General features: G+C 42.2%; 1 protein-coding gene and 1 long non-coding RNA gene across 2 annotated transcripts; both read right to left on the reverse strand.

The window, feature by feature from the left end:
• Nucleotides 6,410-7,026, reverse strand: LOC109830063. The gene is made up of 2 exons (XR_002244191.1): nt 6,812-7,026; nt 6,410-6,575 (listed from the first exon to the last, which is right to left on the reverse strand). It is a non-coding gene; the product is annotated as an uncharacterized LOC109830063 (long non-coding RNA).
• On the reverse strand, nt 7,318-9,879 carry LOC109830062 (probable WRKY transcription factor 70). The gene is made up of 3 exons (XM_020397216.1): nt 9,627-9,879; nt 8,315-8,419; nt 7,318-7,825 (listed from the first exon to the last, which is right to left on the reverse strand). The coding sequence occupies exons 1-3, from the start codon at nt 9,758-9,760 to the stop codon at nt 7,474-7,476; spliced, it is 591 nt and encodes a 196-aa protein (XP_020252805.1). The 5' UTR covers nt 9,761-9,879; the 3' UTR covers nt 7,318-7,473.

The following is a 15,926-nucleotide window of genomic DNA, read 5'->3' on the forward strand; positions in this document are numbered from 1 at the left end:
CAAGCTGAAAATCCTCTCGCGAGCGTGGAACACGAACGCCGCGTGTTAGAATACGAACGTCGATCCCGACGTTGTTGCTGTTGTGCTGCTGCTACAGGAACTTGTGCCCACAGGAACTTGTCTTAAACCGAAAGGTTTTGAACCGTAAGGTTCAGAGATCGAGGAGATCTTTTGCCTAGACCGAAAGGTCTTATAGATCGAGGAGATCTTGACAATACTGGGTTGGTGCACACCAGAGTATTGCACTGCTGTTCCTGAAAGCAGTTTGGCCTTGGGATCCTTGCACTGGAGTAGGCCAAATATTACTTTAAGCACAGCATTTCACAAACGCACACCAGTTAATTAAAATTTTTTAAAATAACAGCACATCATCCTTCACTGTTCAATTCCAGATTCAACCTCAATTTCCAATAATCTTAAAGCAATATTTCAGATCTACTAATGGATCCTGCGAGGACTCTTGGAGTGGACTGTCTCAAGTTAGAAAACTTTGATGGATCTAACTTTAACGCATGGCGTCGAAAAGTGATTTTTGGAATGCAACTCCTAAAAATCTACTATGTGATTTCTGAGGAGAAACCTGACTTTGAAGAAGACTCAGAGTCTGAAGCCTCTTGGGATAAAGATGATCATTTCTGCAGGAGTTATCTTCTTAACTGTCTGACTGATCATCTGGCAGATGCTTACACCAACAAGTCATCCGCAAAGGAAATCTGAAATGCTCTGGAGGAGCAATACAAGGATGAGGAGAAGCTTTCCAAGTCTCACCTCATTGACAAATTTCTGGACTTCAAGTTTGAAGATGACACTTAGGTTTTGCGTCAAGTTAAAGAACTCGAAAAGCTTGTTATGAAGCTGAAGGATGAAAAGATCAGTCTTTGTCAAACCTTTATTTCTGTGCTATTGTCGACAAGCTTCCTCCATCTTGGATGTCGATCTCCACGGACATCCGAAGAAGGAAAAGACAAGTGACTTTATCTGATTTGAAGAGGTTCATTCGGATCAATGACGAGATTCGGACTCGTACAAAGAATGAGCTCCTAGCTAAGCAGAAGGCGTCTGCTAACATGGTAGCTACTAACTCTGAGAATGGTACCAATTCTTCTAAAAAAAGAAGTTTTTTAACAAAAAAAAGAATCATAATCCGAAGAACCTGAATGTTCAGAAGAAAGATTTCAAGAAGAGTTCAATTATGGGAAGCAAGGACATTTTGCCAAAGACTGCAAAGCACCAAAGAAGGGAACAGTACACAATGTTAATCAACTTGACAATTGTGTGGCTATGCTCTTTCAGGTGACAACTCCCAACAAAGTCTTTGGTTGGTGGTTAGATACAGGTGATACCTGTCATGTCTGCTCCAACAGAGATTTGTTCTCTTCCTATACTGCTGCCAAAGAGAACGTATCAATGACTGATCGTTCTGTTGTTCCTGTTCTTAGAACTGGGACTGTAGTGCTGACTCTTTCTTCAGGGAAGACTCTCACATTGAAGGATGTGAAACATGTTCCCTCAATTGTCAAAAACTTAGTCTCTGAAAGCCTGCTGTGTGACGCTGGTATGAGGCTGGATTTTCAAGGAGGAAAGGCTGTGTTATCTTTTAAGAAAATATATTTTGGCAATACATATCGTACTGATGGTATGTAAAAGATCAGTACTATTGTACCCAACTCAGTTGTAAATGAAGTATCATCTTCTGCTTACTCCTCTGTATTATGGCGCAATAGGCTAGGACATGTGAATTATAGAAAGCTGTCTAGCATGTAGAAGTTAGGATTGTTTTCGAAATGTGGGGGTAACAAACCTGACAAGTGTGAAGTCTGTGCGCAAGCAAAGCTGACAAGGAAGTCATTTCCAAGTGTCACAAGGAGCACCAACCTATTGTATCTGATTCACTCAGATACTTGTGATTTCAAGAGCTTTGTCACTCGAGGCGGCATGAAGTACTTCATCACCTTCATTAATGACCACTCTCGCTTCTGTCACGTCCACCTGCTGAAATCTAAAGATGAAGCCTTCAGCAAGTTTGTCGAGTTTCGAACTCGAGTGGAGAAGCAGCTTGGATTTCAGGTGAAAAGACTCAGGAGTGACAGAGGAGTGAAGTACCGATCTAAGGAGTCAGAGACATACTTCAAGGAGCATGGAATCATTGTTGAAACTACTACTCTGTATTCTCCGCAATCTAATAGAATTGCAGAAAGGAAAAATCGCACATTGACCGAGATGGTGAATTCGATGCTAATTACATCTGGTCTACCTACATGCTATTGGGGAGAGGTTTTGCTGATGGCAAACTGGATTCTGAACAGAGTACCATATTCTAAAATTGATAGTACTCCTCATCAGTTATGGTTGGGATATCCATATCCTTCGGATAGTCTCAAAGTGTGGGGGGTGTCTCTCATATGTTCGAGTTCCAGATATCAAAAGGCCTAAGCTCGGACCAAAGGCAAACAAATGTGTGTTTCTTGGTTTTACTAAAGATAGTGATGCTTGCAGGTTCCTTGATCTTAGAACTAACTCCATCATTGAAGCTCGGGATGCAAAATTCTTTGAGGATAAATTTATCAAAGATAAAAGATTATTGTTCAAAGATATAGCAGAGAATGCTAGTACGTCAGACGCACCAGAGGAGCCAGTTTCACGAGAAACTGAAAATGTCAGTGATGAAGGAGTTACCGAACCATCTTCCAAGCGTGTCAGGAGACAGAAATATTTTGGAGATGATTTCACCCCCTATAATATGGAAGGAGACCCACAAACTTTCAAAGAAATAATGCAATCAACAGATGTTCTTCTATGGAAAGAAGCTATAGATGATAAGATAGATTCATTGATCCAAAATCACACATGGGAGCTGGTGGATGTACCTGAATGTGCTAGGCATATCAGTTGCAAGTGGATCTTCAAGAACAAGCTTCATACTGATGGTACTATTGAGAAGTACAAAGCAAGACTGGTAGCGAAATGATTCTCTCAGAGAGAAGGAATAGATTTCTTTGACATCTATGCACCAGTTTGCAGGATCACTACCATCAGAGTGCTTATCGCATGGGCGGCGATAAAAAAGTTCGTCATACATCAGATGGATGTGAAGACTGCCTTTCTTAATGGAGACCTCACAGAAGAGATCTACATGGAGAAACCAGAAGGACTTGATGCTCCAGCTGATAAAGTTTGTAAACTTATTAAGTCTCTATATGGACTTAAGCAGGCACCGAAACTCTGGCATGAGAAGTTCGATGGGGTTGTTCGCAACAATGAGTATCAAGTCAGCGAGTCTGACAAGTGCCTATACATCAAGGTCGCTGAATGGAAGATAGTGATTATCTGCCTCTATGTGGATGATATGCTCATTGTCGGGAGTGATTTGGAGATAGTAACATCTACCAAGAAATTTCTATCAGCTCAGTTCAGTATGAAGGACCTTGGAAATGCGGACGTGATTCTCGGAATCAAAATCATATACTCTGAAGAGGGTATTGGATTGTCCCAATCTTATTATATCGAGAGCATGCTAAGGAAGTATGGCTACTACGATCTGTCAAAACTGTCAGTGCCGTATGATTACAACAAAAAGCTTTGATCGAACACTGGAAGACCAATAGAGAAGCTAAGGTACTCAAAGATAATTGGAAGTCTTATGTACGCGATGAGCTGCACAAGGCCAGATATAGCATTTGCTGTAGGAATGCTTAGTAGGTTCACAAGTAATCCTAGAAAGCATCACTGGGATACTGTCCAGAGATTGATGAGATACTTGAAAGGAACTATAGGTCAGAGCCTATTCTACACTGGATATCCGGCTGTAATCGAAGGCTATTCAGATGTGAGCTGGTGTTCAGAACCAGATGAGTGCAGATTTACTGGAGGTTTTGTCTTCACCATGGGCGGAGCTGCCGTCTCGTGGAAATCTAAGAAGCAAACTATGATTGTACAGTCATCGATGGAATCTGAGTTCTTCGCACTCTATGCTGCAGGAGATGAAGCTGAGTGGCTCAGTTGTATTCTTCGAGACCTTCCATTGACAGAATTACAAGGCGCAATTATAATCTATTGTGATAATCAGGCAACGGGTGCTGTGGCAGCGAACTCGTTGTTCAATGGAAAGAAGCGGACCATTCGTCTGAAGCATGGCTATTTGAGAGAACTCATTTACCAAGGAGTCGTCTCGGTGATTGACGTTCGGTCTTCAGAGAATGTGGCTGATCCTTTGACTAAAGGTCTGAAAAAGGACATAGTCTAAAGGACATCTGCTGCAATGGGTCTTAAAGTTTTGTGAGTTTTACAAATACTTACCATGTTCATCCAATTATTAGTTCAAAGCTTATGCTACTAATAATAAAGATAACTGGTTCAAAAGTCAAGTAAGATTTGCAATGTTTGGTGAGTCTTACAAATACTTACCATTTCGTCAAGTTATTAGTTCAAAGCTTATGCTACTAATGACAAGATGATTGGTTCAAAAGTCAAGTAAGATTTACAAATAAAATCCTATCATGTAAAGAGGTTGGATGTTAAGCCTTAATGGGTCCAAAGCATTTCGGATGCAGGATGTTGGATAGGTAACATGCCTAAAGGACTCACCGATAATCCTATCATATAAAGGGGTTGGCTATTAAGCCTTAATGGGTCCAAAGTATTTCAGATGCGGGGTGTTAGATAGAAAACACGCCTAAAGGACTCACCTAGAATCATATCATAAGAGAGGATGGCTTTTAAGCCTTAATGAGTTCAAAGCATTTCGGATGCGGGATGTTTGCTAGGAAACATGCCTAAAGAACTCACTTATGTCTGGGTGAAGATTTGGTCATCTCCTATGGTGTCTTGTGGAAAGATGCTTAGAGCCCTAGTAGAAACCAGGACTAGCATAAGGCCATAAATGTGCAAAGGCAAAGGCAAATATGGTTCAAAGTGAAAACTACCACAGATGAGTTTGATCTTGTGTGATCGCTGGATTTTAGACATGTGCTGGTTCAAGTCTCTGCGACACCATGCATCTATCTTTTATTCAGTTGGTCTAAAGGGGATTCAAGTCCTTGCGACATCTACCTTATGCACAACGATTGAAACACGACACCATAACACGACACTAGTTTAAAATTTTGTAGGGGATTGTTGGATTTTTTGGTCAAAACAGCTTTCCAAAATGAGTTTTCAAACTATATATATATTAACTACAAGTACTTTTCATAAATGCTTAGTAGCCTAGTGGAAAGTTTATGTTTTTGTGTTTCAAAAGGTCCATTGTTCAAGGCTTGCCAACGGCAAGCCGAGAAGTATTTTATTTGAATCTATCCCTTATAAGTTCTCGTAGGTCGTGGGCCGTGGGCCGTGGGCCGTGGGCTAATGGGCCGGGGATCGGGGCTAATCGGGCTAAGGCGCTAAGTGACGCTTTGTTAGGCGCACTTCGCACGGAGGCATCGGGGCGAGGTGGCGCTGTTTGGCGCCACTATGGTCGCCACGAAGGCTGCCTCGCAGGCTGCTTCGCAGCATGTAGACGAGCTACGTATACGCACGAGGGTGACCCTAGTGTTCTCGTAGTTTGACAAGGTTCGCTCGTTCGACGAGGTTCGACTGTCATACAAGGTTCGCCTGTTTGACGATGTTCATTCGTTCGACGAGGTTCGCTTGTTGACGAGGTTCGTCTGTCATACGAGGTTCGCCTGCTTGACGAGGTTCGCTCGATCTACGAGGTTCGTATATCATACGAGGTTCGCTTGCTTGACTATGTTCGATCGTTCGACGAGGTTCGTCTGTCATACGAGGTTCGCCTGTTTGACGACGTTCGTTTGTCAAACGAGGTTCGTCTGATTTGTTGAGACGTGACCCTCGCGTTTCGTAGCAACGCGTCCATTGATTGTCTCATATTCAGGAGTTAATGCATGCAGCGGTTACAACAGTATTAAGAGCAATTTAATACATTGATGTTATAATCTTAATTGTCATTAAGAATTGTAATAGTCACATTAATTGCTTGTGACTCTTGAGCTGGCCTTAGAGGCCTATAAATAACGCTCTTGGGCAGCTCTTGGATGCAAGCTGAAAATCCTCTCGCGTGCGTGGAACACGAACATCGCGTGCTGGAATACGAACGTCGATCCCGACGTTGTTGTTGTTGTGCTGCTGCTGCAGGAACTTGTGCGAAGTGTAATTTATCTTAAACCGAAAGCTTTTGAACCGTAAGGTTCTGAGATCGATGAGATCTTTTGCCTAGACCGAAAGGTCTTATAGATCAAGGAGATCTTGACAATACTGGGTTGGTGCACACCAGAGTATTGCACTGTTGTTCCTGGAAGCAGTTTAGCCTTGGGATCCTTGCACCGGAGTAGGCCAAATATTGTTTTAAGCACAGTGTTTCACAAACACACAACAGTTAATTAAAAGTTTTTAAAATAACAGCACATCATCCTTCACTGTTCAATTCCAGATTCAACCTCAATTTCCAACAATAACTCCACTAAACAACACCATATATCTAATTAAACATTATTCTTTATTTGTTTAATGAATAAGGTAGGTCACGACTAAAGCCAACAGCATCAACATGTAGGCAATTCCTTGATCAATTGACTTCCCTGCAATTAGAAAAAAACAGCATATTAAAAATTATAAAAAATATGGTAAATTGCAGGTGACCCCCTCAAACCCTCTCGACTATTTTACTAGCACTTAAACACTTCCGGATTGATAATTTTGGAAGAATAAATTGTAAATAACCCCTATATGTATATGTCGATCGTGAATTTTGGAGCAATAAGTGCTAATAAATAAGTTGAGTTAAGAGATGATAGTTACTACAAAGTTGTATTACCGTCACTGTTGGGGGCCATAGCAGGACCCTCAGCCTGTACAGCGGGAAACACAATGCTGAAGACGAGAGCAAGAATGACCATCAAAACCAAAGGAAATCTAGCCATCTTGATCAATATAAACTCAATCTTCAACCTTGAAATGCGAAGAAAAAAGACTTTATTTCTCTCTTTCTTTCTCACCTCTCAATAGGAAAAATTTGCAGAGAGAAAGAGAGAATCTTGTTTTTGATATCTTATTCGATTTTGACAGCTTTTATATAGGAAAGATGAACTATTTTTAGTGCCCAAGACGAGAGGGAGTGCTTTTGAAAGAGAGAGAGAGCGCTTCGGCAAGCCACACCATTCTGGGGTCAACCTTTATTTACGAGATACCATCAAATTTTGGAGTTCTATGGAGAAATATTTAACCATCTTCTCTATGAATTTATATCAAAACAAAATAAAGATGAAATGAGAAATTAGGAAAATGGTATGTAGAATCTATTTATCCATCTTTGTCTTTTCAACTTGAAATGTGCGCATTTTATTGGCTATTCCGCTCGGTTCGGTTTCGCAAAAAATGGACCTAACATGTCGAACATAAACCATGGCGTACATCAAACTCCAAACTACCTAAGCATAAATTTTTTTTTTGTCATTTCACATCTTTTCCAGCACCGCGTCACGCTAAAAGACTGAGCATCTCACTCAAGCCAAATTCCGGGAACTTAAAACAATTAGATAATGAGCTTCCGGGGGTCGCAGTGTTGCCAACAACATCCTCACACGAGTCCCCTTGCTTCAAAGTTGAGAGCTGAGGTTGTTCGAAGTTTGCATCAAACTCCGAAGGGGAAGCAAAGTTGATGGTACAAGGATCTTCTTCAATGCAAGATGATGCCACCTCGAAAGGATCTCTACATGTGTGCTGGCCAAAATAGGTGACTGTGAACCTTGAAGGGTCTTGCTCGGACTGTTGAACCTGTCTTGTTGCCTTGCATCCTTGATCATATTTGTGTGGGCATCTAAAATAGCTCCTAAAAAGACCATAAAGATTTTATAAGGAACTGCAAAATTGTTCTAAAACCTATCTTTTAAGGGTGGCAGTGTGGCACTACAGGCACACCCCCACATGAGATTTTTTAATCTCATGTGTGGGCCCCGTGCACTGTAGCTGAGAGAGGGGGTGTGGCACAAGATGTGCCTCTATCATTTTCCATCTTTTAAAAGTTTAATTGAGGATAGACCTCCTAATGTAAGATTGCGCTCTTGAACTTTTTGCTCATCTAGTTTGATTTTCGTTAGTAAACTCCTCCGCGATATTTTTTTTACTCTTTTATTCTCAGAAAAAGAGAAATTTGTTTTTGGCAAATATATCCCCGAGGGTAAAAGAGTCAAAAAATTCCCTAAGGGTCTATCTGCAAAATCAAACTGCATGAGTGCTAGTAAGTTTCAAAGCACAATAGTACAGAGATTAATCTACGTGCGGTTAACCCTAATTTCATCAATAATACAAAAATCATTACCTTGGGAATTTAGCATTGAATATTTTCTTCTGCCCGTACTTCCTCCATGAATGACCATCATTAAGACTTTTTGATTTGGTCAGTGTGTATGAATAAGGGAGAGATCTGCGTGTATTTTTTAAAAAAAAAAAGGTCAGCTAGTGGCAGCATAATTTTGCCGATCTATAAATTTTATGGAGCTTAAATAATTGCAAATAAAAAACAAAGAGCTATCAAGGGTTCTATACTATCATTTGGATTTGCATCTTTCATGGTGGCTGAGTATTTATTATTATTTGATGAATGAAAGTTTTTTTTTCTTTTTTGAAGTAAAAACAAGGGTTATACCCCGTTCATTAATAATCAGAATTATCAAAAGATATTTCAGTGTAAAAACAAGGGTTATACCCCGTTCATTAATAATCAGAATTATCAAAAGATATTTCAGTACAAAACAAGGACACGAACAGTGTCCTACCCCGTTCATTAATAATCAGAATTATCAAAAGATATTTCAGTACAAAACAAGGACACGAACAGTGTCCATATATTGGAATATAGAAAATAAAATTTTTACTAGAAGAGATGTATAACCTTCTTCTTCCAAAGATCTATGAAGATGAAGAGATGGCCTTGCCGTCATTCATCGTTGACACAGATTTAGAAAAGAACCAAAACCAGCCATACATATACATAGTAGAAATTAAAATTTTTATAAACAACCAAAAAGATAAAGTTAAATTGATAATATATACAGAACTGTACGTATGAGAACAAAACAGCAAGAGAAAAGCTCTTCAATTGTCTTCAAACACTTGCTCTTGATGAATGAAAGTTGTCTTGATAAAAATAGATAAACCCTCATTTTAAAACCCCTAGAATGCTTGATTGGGTCTAGGAGAAGAAGAGAAAATATTTTTTTTTAAAAGAGCCTAATACCTTCTATTTCTTTTTTCCCCCTCTTACAAAGAAGACTATGAAAAGAAAGAATAAAACAAATAGTTATCTGACACATTAGTTTAATTTCATTGTTTGAAAGTCATGATGCCACTTATTATTTGAGGGAGATATACAAAAAAAAGCACAAAAAAAAAATAGAGTTAATCGCGCATAACCCTTACTAAGCCACTTATTACTCCTTAAATTTGATATTGAACGATAAATCCGTCAAACTGAACGTAGTTAGAGATTTGTGTCGGATTGATCCGCTATATTATCACACTCCGGACTGAGTACGTGGACAACGTTATACAAACGGTCTATCTGCTAATATCAAACTTAAGGGATAATAAGCGGCGCAACCCTCAATTAATCCGAAAAATCATTAATTAACCTTGTTTTCTGGCCTCCAGGAGCGTGCGCTGATTGGATCCTGCCTATTTGGAGAGGATTTTCGTTTCGTTTGTGCTTCTGTGATTTGACGCCAGAGTCCTGCAGAGCTTTGAGTGCGCTGTGAAAGCTCACCATAATTTCTTGGACGATGCAAATCCGCTCATTATTCGAAGAAGTCTTTTGTTCGGACAACAGAGCCACAAGCTGGCAGGCCAGTTTGTGACCTTTGGTCAGCTCATCGATCAGGAGCTCGCGCTGGTTCTGAGACCTTTCGAGAACTTGTAAACAAACTTCATCTACTCTCTCCTCTCTCTCTCTTGTTTTTGGGAAAGCGTTTTAGGGGGGGGGGGGGGGGGGGGTAAGGAGACTCTGAAATAAAAAGGACAAAAAATTAATTAAGAAGCAGCTTGGAATAAGCAAAGAGGTCCACATGAATGTTTAGGGAAAAGGAAAAATAATATAAAAGGTCCATCCTGGAAAAGAAGGGAAGACCATGATACTATACCAATATAAATTTTTAAATCGACATAAACAAATAAAAAAAATTCAATATAAATAGTGAGGACAATGAAAATGTGGTTTGAATCGAATATCGAATCAATGCAAACAAGATAGAATTCAGTATTATAATCAGCATCTTTAGTGAGAGTTGTTTGGCTGTGCAAAAAAAGAGTTGTTTAGTTTAATATATGTGATAATTAGCTTTCATAAAAAAAATTCACTCAAACACTAAATTTGTTTTGAAAAATATATTTCTTATAACAAGATTGCAGATATCGAAATAATAGATTTGGATTTGATTTTTCCGCTATGTTCCGTGCAATATTTTATTGCTTTTCTTGCAAACAAAACAACACCAGAAAATCGAGTTGTGAGTCTTGTGACACTATTTGATGCTCTTTTAAGGCAAAACTTGATTATAGGTTCCTACTATATTAGCCAAATTTCATTTGAGTTCTTAAACTTTGCAAGTCATCGATAAATATCCCTAATATATTCTCTTTCATCAAAGTAGGTCTGTTTTAGAATATTCTGTTATTTATTGCTGACGTGGCAGAACTTTTTCTTTATTTTTCATTTTATTTGCTAATTGGACTGCCTTTTCTTTAGGGGTGATAAAAGATCGAATCAAATCGAATACTAAGGCGTTCGTATTTGTATTTATTCAAAGTTATCGAATTCGAATGCGGACTCTAATATTCATATATCTAATTTTTCGAATTTGAACTTGAATACTTGGTATTTGATAAATATTCATGAATATTTACGAATACTTATCGAATATCAAAGTATATTTATTCTGCTTAAAATTTTGATTTTCAAATAATACTAAAATTCATAAATAAAAATTATTTCTTTATAATATATGATGTATATATTTAAACCAAAATTTTAATTAGAAAACAGATTTAAGATTATTTAAGTCTTAAAATCAGTATATAAAACTTAAGTAGAAATGATAAGTGAGTTAAAAATATGACATCATATATGCAATAATACAAATAATAAGATGTGATCAAATTTTAAACGAATATTTAATAGACAAATGAATCGAATATACATCTGGTTAAATTCTATTCGTTAGTAAACTCAAATTGTAGGCATCAAAAATTGCCGATAGGTCCCCGCAAACAGCTCAGTGTTAACGAATGACGATGAACGTCACTACCCGGTTCGCAAGAGTTCGATTGACGTCGGTAAACGCCTGAAGCAAATCAACGAGCTATGTGAACCGACAGAACTTCAGAACAACGGGGATACGGATTGATCGGGAACCCCGCGACCGCTGCAAAAGAAGCAGCGCCCTTCGTGTCCCGTTCACCCCACTGATAATTCAACCATGGGGGCTGACAGAGCTCTTCGTCAGAATTCCAACGCATCCGAAATCAATTAAATCCGAGTTGGGACGACGAGTCAACGGCAAACACACCCGGAAGGACCTCGGACTGAACTGAGGCACCCGGGGGTGTCTCGGCAAGCTCGAAACACCCGAGGGGTGTCTTGGCAAAACCAAGACACCCCAGGGGTGTCTCGGCCAGGCCGATGACACCCCAGGGTGTCTCGGCGCTATGGGCGACGACACCCCAAGGGGGTGTGTGTCCTCACCTTTTACCACCCCCCCTCTTGGTTTCCTTGATAAATAGGCCCCTTAGCCTCCATTTGAAAAGGGCTCCTGACATTTTTGTGCGCTTTTGGTGTTGCGGCTAATTTCAGATCTTGGGCTTCATCCTGAGATCTGAAAAATTTGAGAGCAGCCCTAGGCGCAAGGCCCTCCCGCCTTGCAGCGAGCGATGGTGAGCGAAGCCGTCTACAGCAAAGGAGTTTCTTCTTCATCACCCGTTCCCTCTTTTCCTTAGTATTACCCTTCGCCGGTAATCACTAAGAAGAGCTGATATCTCGTTTTAGCCGAGATAGACGCTTAAAGCTTCTAGATCTCACACGGATCGACGAAGCTCTGTCCGATTTTTTCGGAGCAGATCTGAGTGCCCGGTGGTCCACAGATATTGACGTCCCCGTCACAGGCAAAAGACCCACGCAAGCAAGAGACGATAAACGGATCTTGCGTTTGTTTGAAGAGAGTTGTAACCTTTTTGTTTTCATTGTGTAAGAGCCTTATAAAAAGGCGATTTCTTTTTGTTTCATTGTAACGATCTAAGTTGTAATGAACACAGCAATGAATACAACAACTTTCTCCGCAAACAAGCTGGCGACCACAGTGGGAGCCAACGGCATCGCTACCGAAGCCGTCGTGACGCAACCGGCATTCAAGATCCGGGTGAATGAAGAGATCGAATACGAGTTCGATCAACAAAAGTTCGAAGAGTACCTCTCTTCCTCCTCCTCCAGATCCGCCTCTCCGAGTAGGCGCAGGAAGGCATCCTCCGCCAGAATCGCTCGCGGGACCCTCGGCTCAAAGACCCAAGAGCCCCTTGCCATCGCTGCACTCGCACCACGTGGCGTCTCCGCGTCGCCCAACGTGGTCGAGATCGCAGAACTGGGCTTCTCCTCCGTCAAGAAGATGGCTACTGAAGGTGCTCCAGCTATATCAAAGAGAACGCGCCAAAGACGGCGTCAACACCTTGCTCGTCAGATGGCCAAGGCTTTGGAGCCTATGGACGGGGTCCGCTACAATGAAGATCTCAAATCGAGATAGCGCCTGGAGCAACAACGGTACGTAACCAACTCCTCCTTCAAAACAGAAGCAAATGATTGGATTCGTGTCACGAGGACTCGCTCGACCCTCGAAGAGCGAATCAAGAAGCGCCGCGCATTGCTTGCGCATGCCCGAGCTCTCCTACAGAAAGCGGAGAAGATGCAAAAAGAAGAGGCGGTCAAGACTCCGCCAAAGCTCAAGCAGGTATGGATGCGGAAGGCGAAACCAACGCCTAAGATAGGAGTTGAAGATGTTGCTGCCCAACCTTCACCAAATCCAAGTCCCGTTCCCCTTGCCCCCGTACCTCCGGTGGTCGAGGTAAAGTACCTATCAAGGAGCGCTTGGGTCCATTGAAAGGTCACCAAGTTTCAAATCAAACTGGGGGTCGAATTAATCCCCCCACGAAAGATGAGAAAGGGAAAGCCCCTATCACCGACCGCATCGGATTGCGAGTCGAAATACAAGAGCCCGTTCAATTTTTATGTTCACAAAAACGTAAACTTGAACGGGCCACTTTTGAGAAAACTAACAAAACATCCCATGCCAAAGGGGAAGCACACTCATCTGAGGATGATGGTGTTTTACCAAGGAGCACATGCCAACACTCTATAGGTTGCTCCAGTTACCAAGCTGATGAGCTGTACTATAGAGCTGGTGGTATGGGGAAATCTCGAAAGAAGTATGTGCAGGACATGGAGTCTCGCTGCCCGTGCGCCAATATAATCAAGGCAGTGCTGTCAGAATGCTCTTGTGCTCAAACCCCAAGGAGAATTTCAGTATTTGACAGAATTTCCACCGGAACGTCTGAAGCTAAGCCTAGGCGTTTCCAGCGAAGAAGAAGGATTGTCAAAGATAGAGAATTCCCGAAGGTCACCATCAACATGGCCAGCAAAGGAGCATCGACAGGGGACAATCCCGAGTCAATCCCGTTGGTACCTTGGTATTTAACTCATCTGCAGTCCGGAACCATCACACGAGGGACCTATGGTAGGGTTCGGACGAGATTACCGTCGGAAGACGAAGGATCAGATGACGGCTCTGCAATTGCATCGGACAACACGGTATCTAGCGAAGGGCAACCCCGCGAGGTACTCATGATCAACGCCGAACAAGTAAACAAGATGCTTGAAGATGCCCTAGCTCGGCAGAAAGAAAGTTTTAAGTTCGAGATGGAGATGGCCGTGCAGCAGATGAGGGAGATGCACGACCAGCATATCGCAGCTCTGACAACTCATCAAGAAGAGCCCACTCGGCCCAATCATCAGAATCAAGAGGAAAATGAACGGGAAGGGAATAATATCAACATAATTATTCCCCCTGTCAACAACGACAACGGAGGTGGCCCTATAGATGATAATACCAAAGAGGACCACATTACCTCTCCCCAGAGCCACTCGAAGATGGAAACGAGTGAAGACAAGAAGATGAAGGACTTGGAGAGCAAAATCAACGCGTTGATGAACGCTCAAGAGGTAAAAAGGTCTGGCATACCATGTCCATATCCAAGGGAGTGGGAATCAATTCCATATCCGGCAAAGTTCAATCTCATTAACTTTACGCCGTTTGATGGAAAGGGTTCCCCTACCCAACATTTAATCTATTTCAAGTCTCACCTAGGAACAATCTCCGGCAACGAACGCTTGATGGTACGGTCATTCGTTGGCACTCTTCGCGGAGCGGCCTTCGATTGGTATCGTCGCCTCAAGCCGGGGAGCATCAGCAGTTGGGACGACATGGAGGACATGTTCCTGACGAACTTCTTCGACGACGACACTGAGGTCTCAATCAGCACTCTGTTTGAGGAGAAACAAAAGAACGGTGAGACAGTCGAAAACTTTGTGAAGAGGTTTCGAAATAAGGCAATGAATTGCAGGGATCCGGTCAGCGAAGATTTCATCCTCGAGACCTGCCACAACAATCTCTCCTTGGACATCCTTGAAGCTATGGGAATGGCGCCACCAAAGACCTGGAAAGACCTGAAGGTGCGAGGAGAACGAGCTGAACGATTCCTCAAAAGGAAGAAGGCGGAAAGGGGCCAAATAGCAAATAACGCTCCGCAACCAAACTTCGTCCCTAAGGGAAGAGGAAAAGCACACGCAAATGCTGTGAACGCAAATCAAACGTTCGAGGTGCAAGCACAGCCGCAACAGCAGCAGCAAAAGGCGCCTCAACAACCAAGGTGGCAACAGCAGACCCCGAAGCCGAAAGCCTCGGAGCCAAAGTTCCCAAAAGTCTATTCGTTCAGAGAGGATGAAGTTCCCGGTATTTTCAAATACCTCGTTGAGAATAACAACCAAGAGGATTAATGATCCGAAGTACTGTGCATTCCACAGAGCGGTGCACCACCCCACCAAGGTATGCTATGCTCTTAAAGACAAGATTCAGGCTCTCATCGATGTCGGGGTCATCACAATGAAGCAACCGAAGGAGAAGAGAGTGGGAGCAAATGCAGTATCAATCAGCTTCGGTTCTGTTCCATTAAACTGGTTCCAACATGAGCCAGTAGTAAATGCAGCAATGAAGACGGTGAACGATGATCCTCACAAGCAGCACCAGAAAGGACTTGTGCCACACACAGCCCCTAATGGTGAGATTCTTTGGGTTCATCCAGACTTGATCGAAGACGAACAATGGACTGGAGCCTCCTCTAAGAGGAGGTCAAAAGGAAAAGGTAAATCCTGTTATGGAGCTTCTGCTATTCCAGGAGAAGATGACGACAGAATTCCCGCCTTCCCGCTTTCTGAAGATGAACAGGAGGCCTTTGCGACCCGAAGCGGGAATGAGTATCACTACAAGTACCCGTTTGCAACCCGAAGCGGGAACGAGTATCACTACAAGTACCCAGACGCTTCCGAGCAATTGGGCACCAAAACCCCTCCTTCCAAAACGTTGGCAGAATTAGGAATCTCAGCAATTCCCCCAACACCCGCATCTGCGGAGAAAGTCCAGCAAAAGGAGAAGGGGAAAGAGCCTCCGCGGCAAGAAGCCCAGAACCCGAGGCAGTCTCGATTCAATCATCCGATTGGTAGAGACAAACCGGGAAATACGAGCTCACCGCCTCATTTCGACATCATGGCGCAGTTGGCCAACATCCCAGCTCGCATAACTCTATACGAGCTGTTGCGCCTTTCAAAGGACACAAGGAAA

Source organism: Asparagus officinalis, chromosome 2 (assembly GCF_001876935.1).
Source record: "Asparagus officinalis chromosome 2, Aspof.V1, whole genome shotgun sequence".
NCBI lineage: Eukaryota > Viridiplantae > Streptophyta > Magnoliopsida > Asparagales > Asparagaceae > Asparagus > Asparagus officinalis.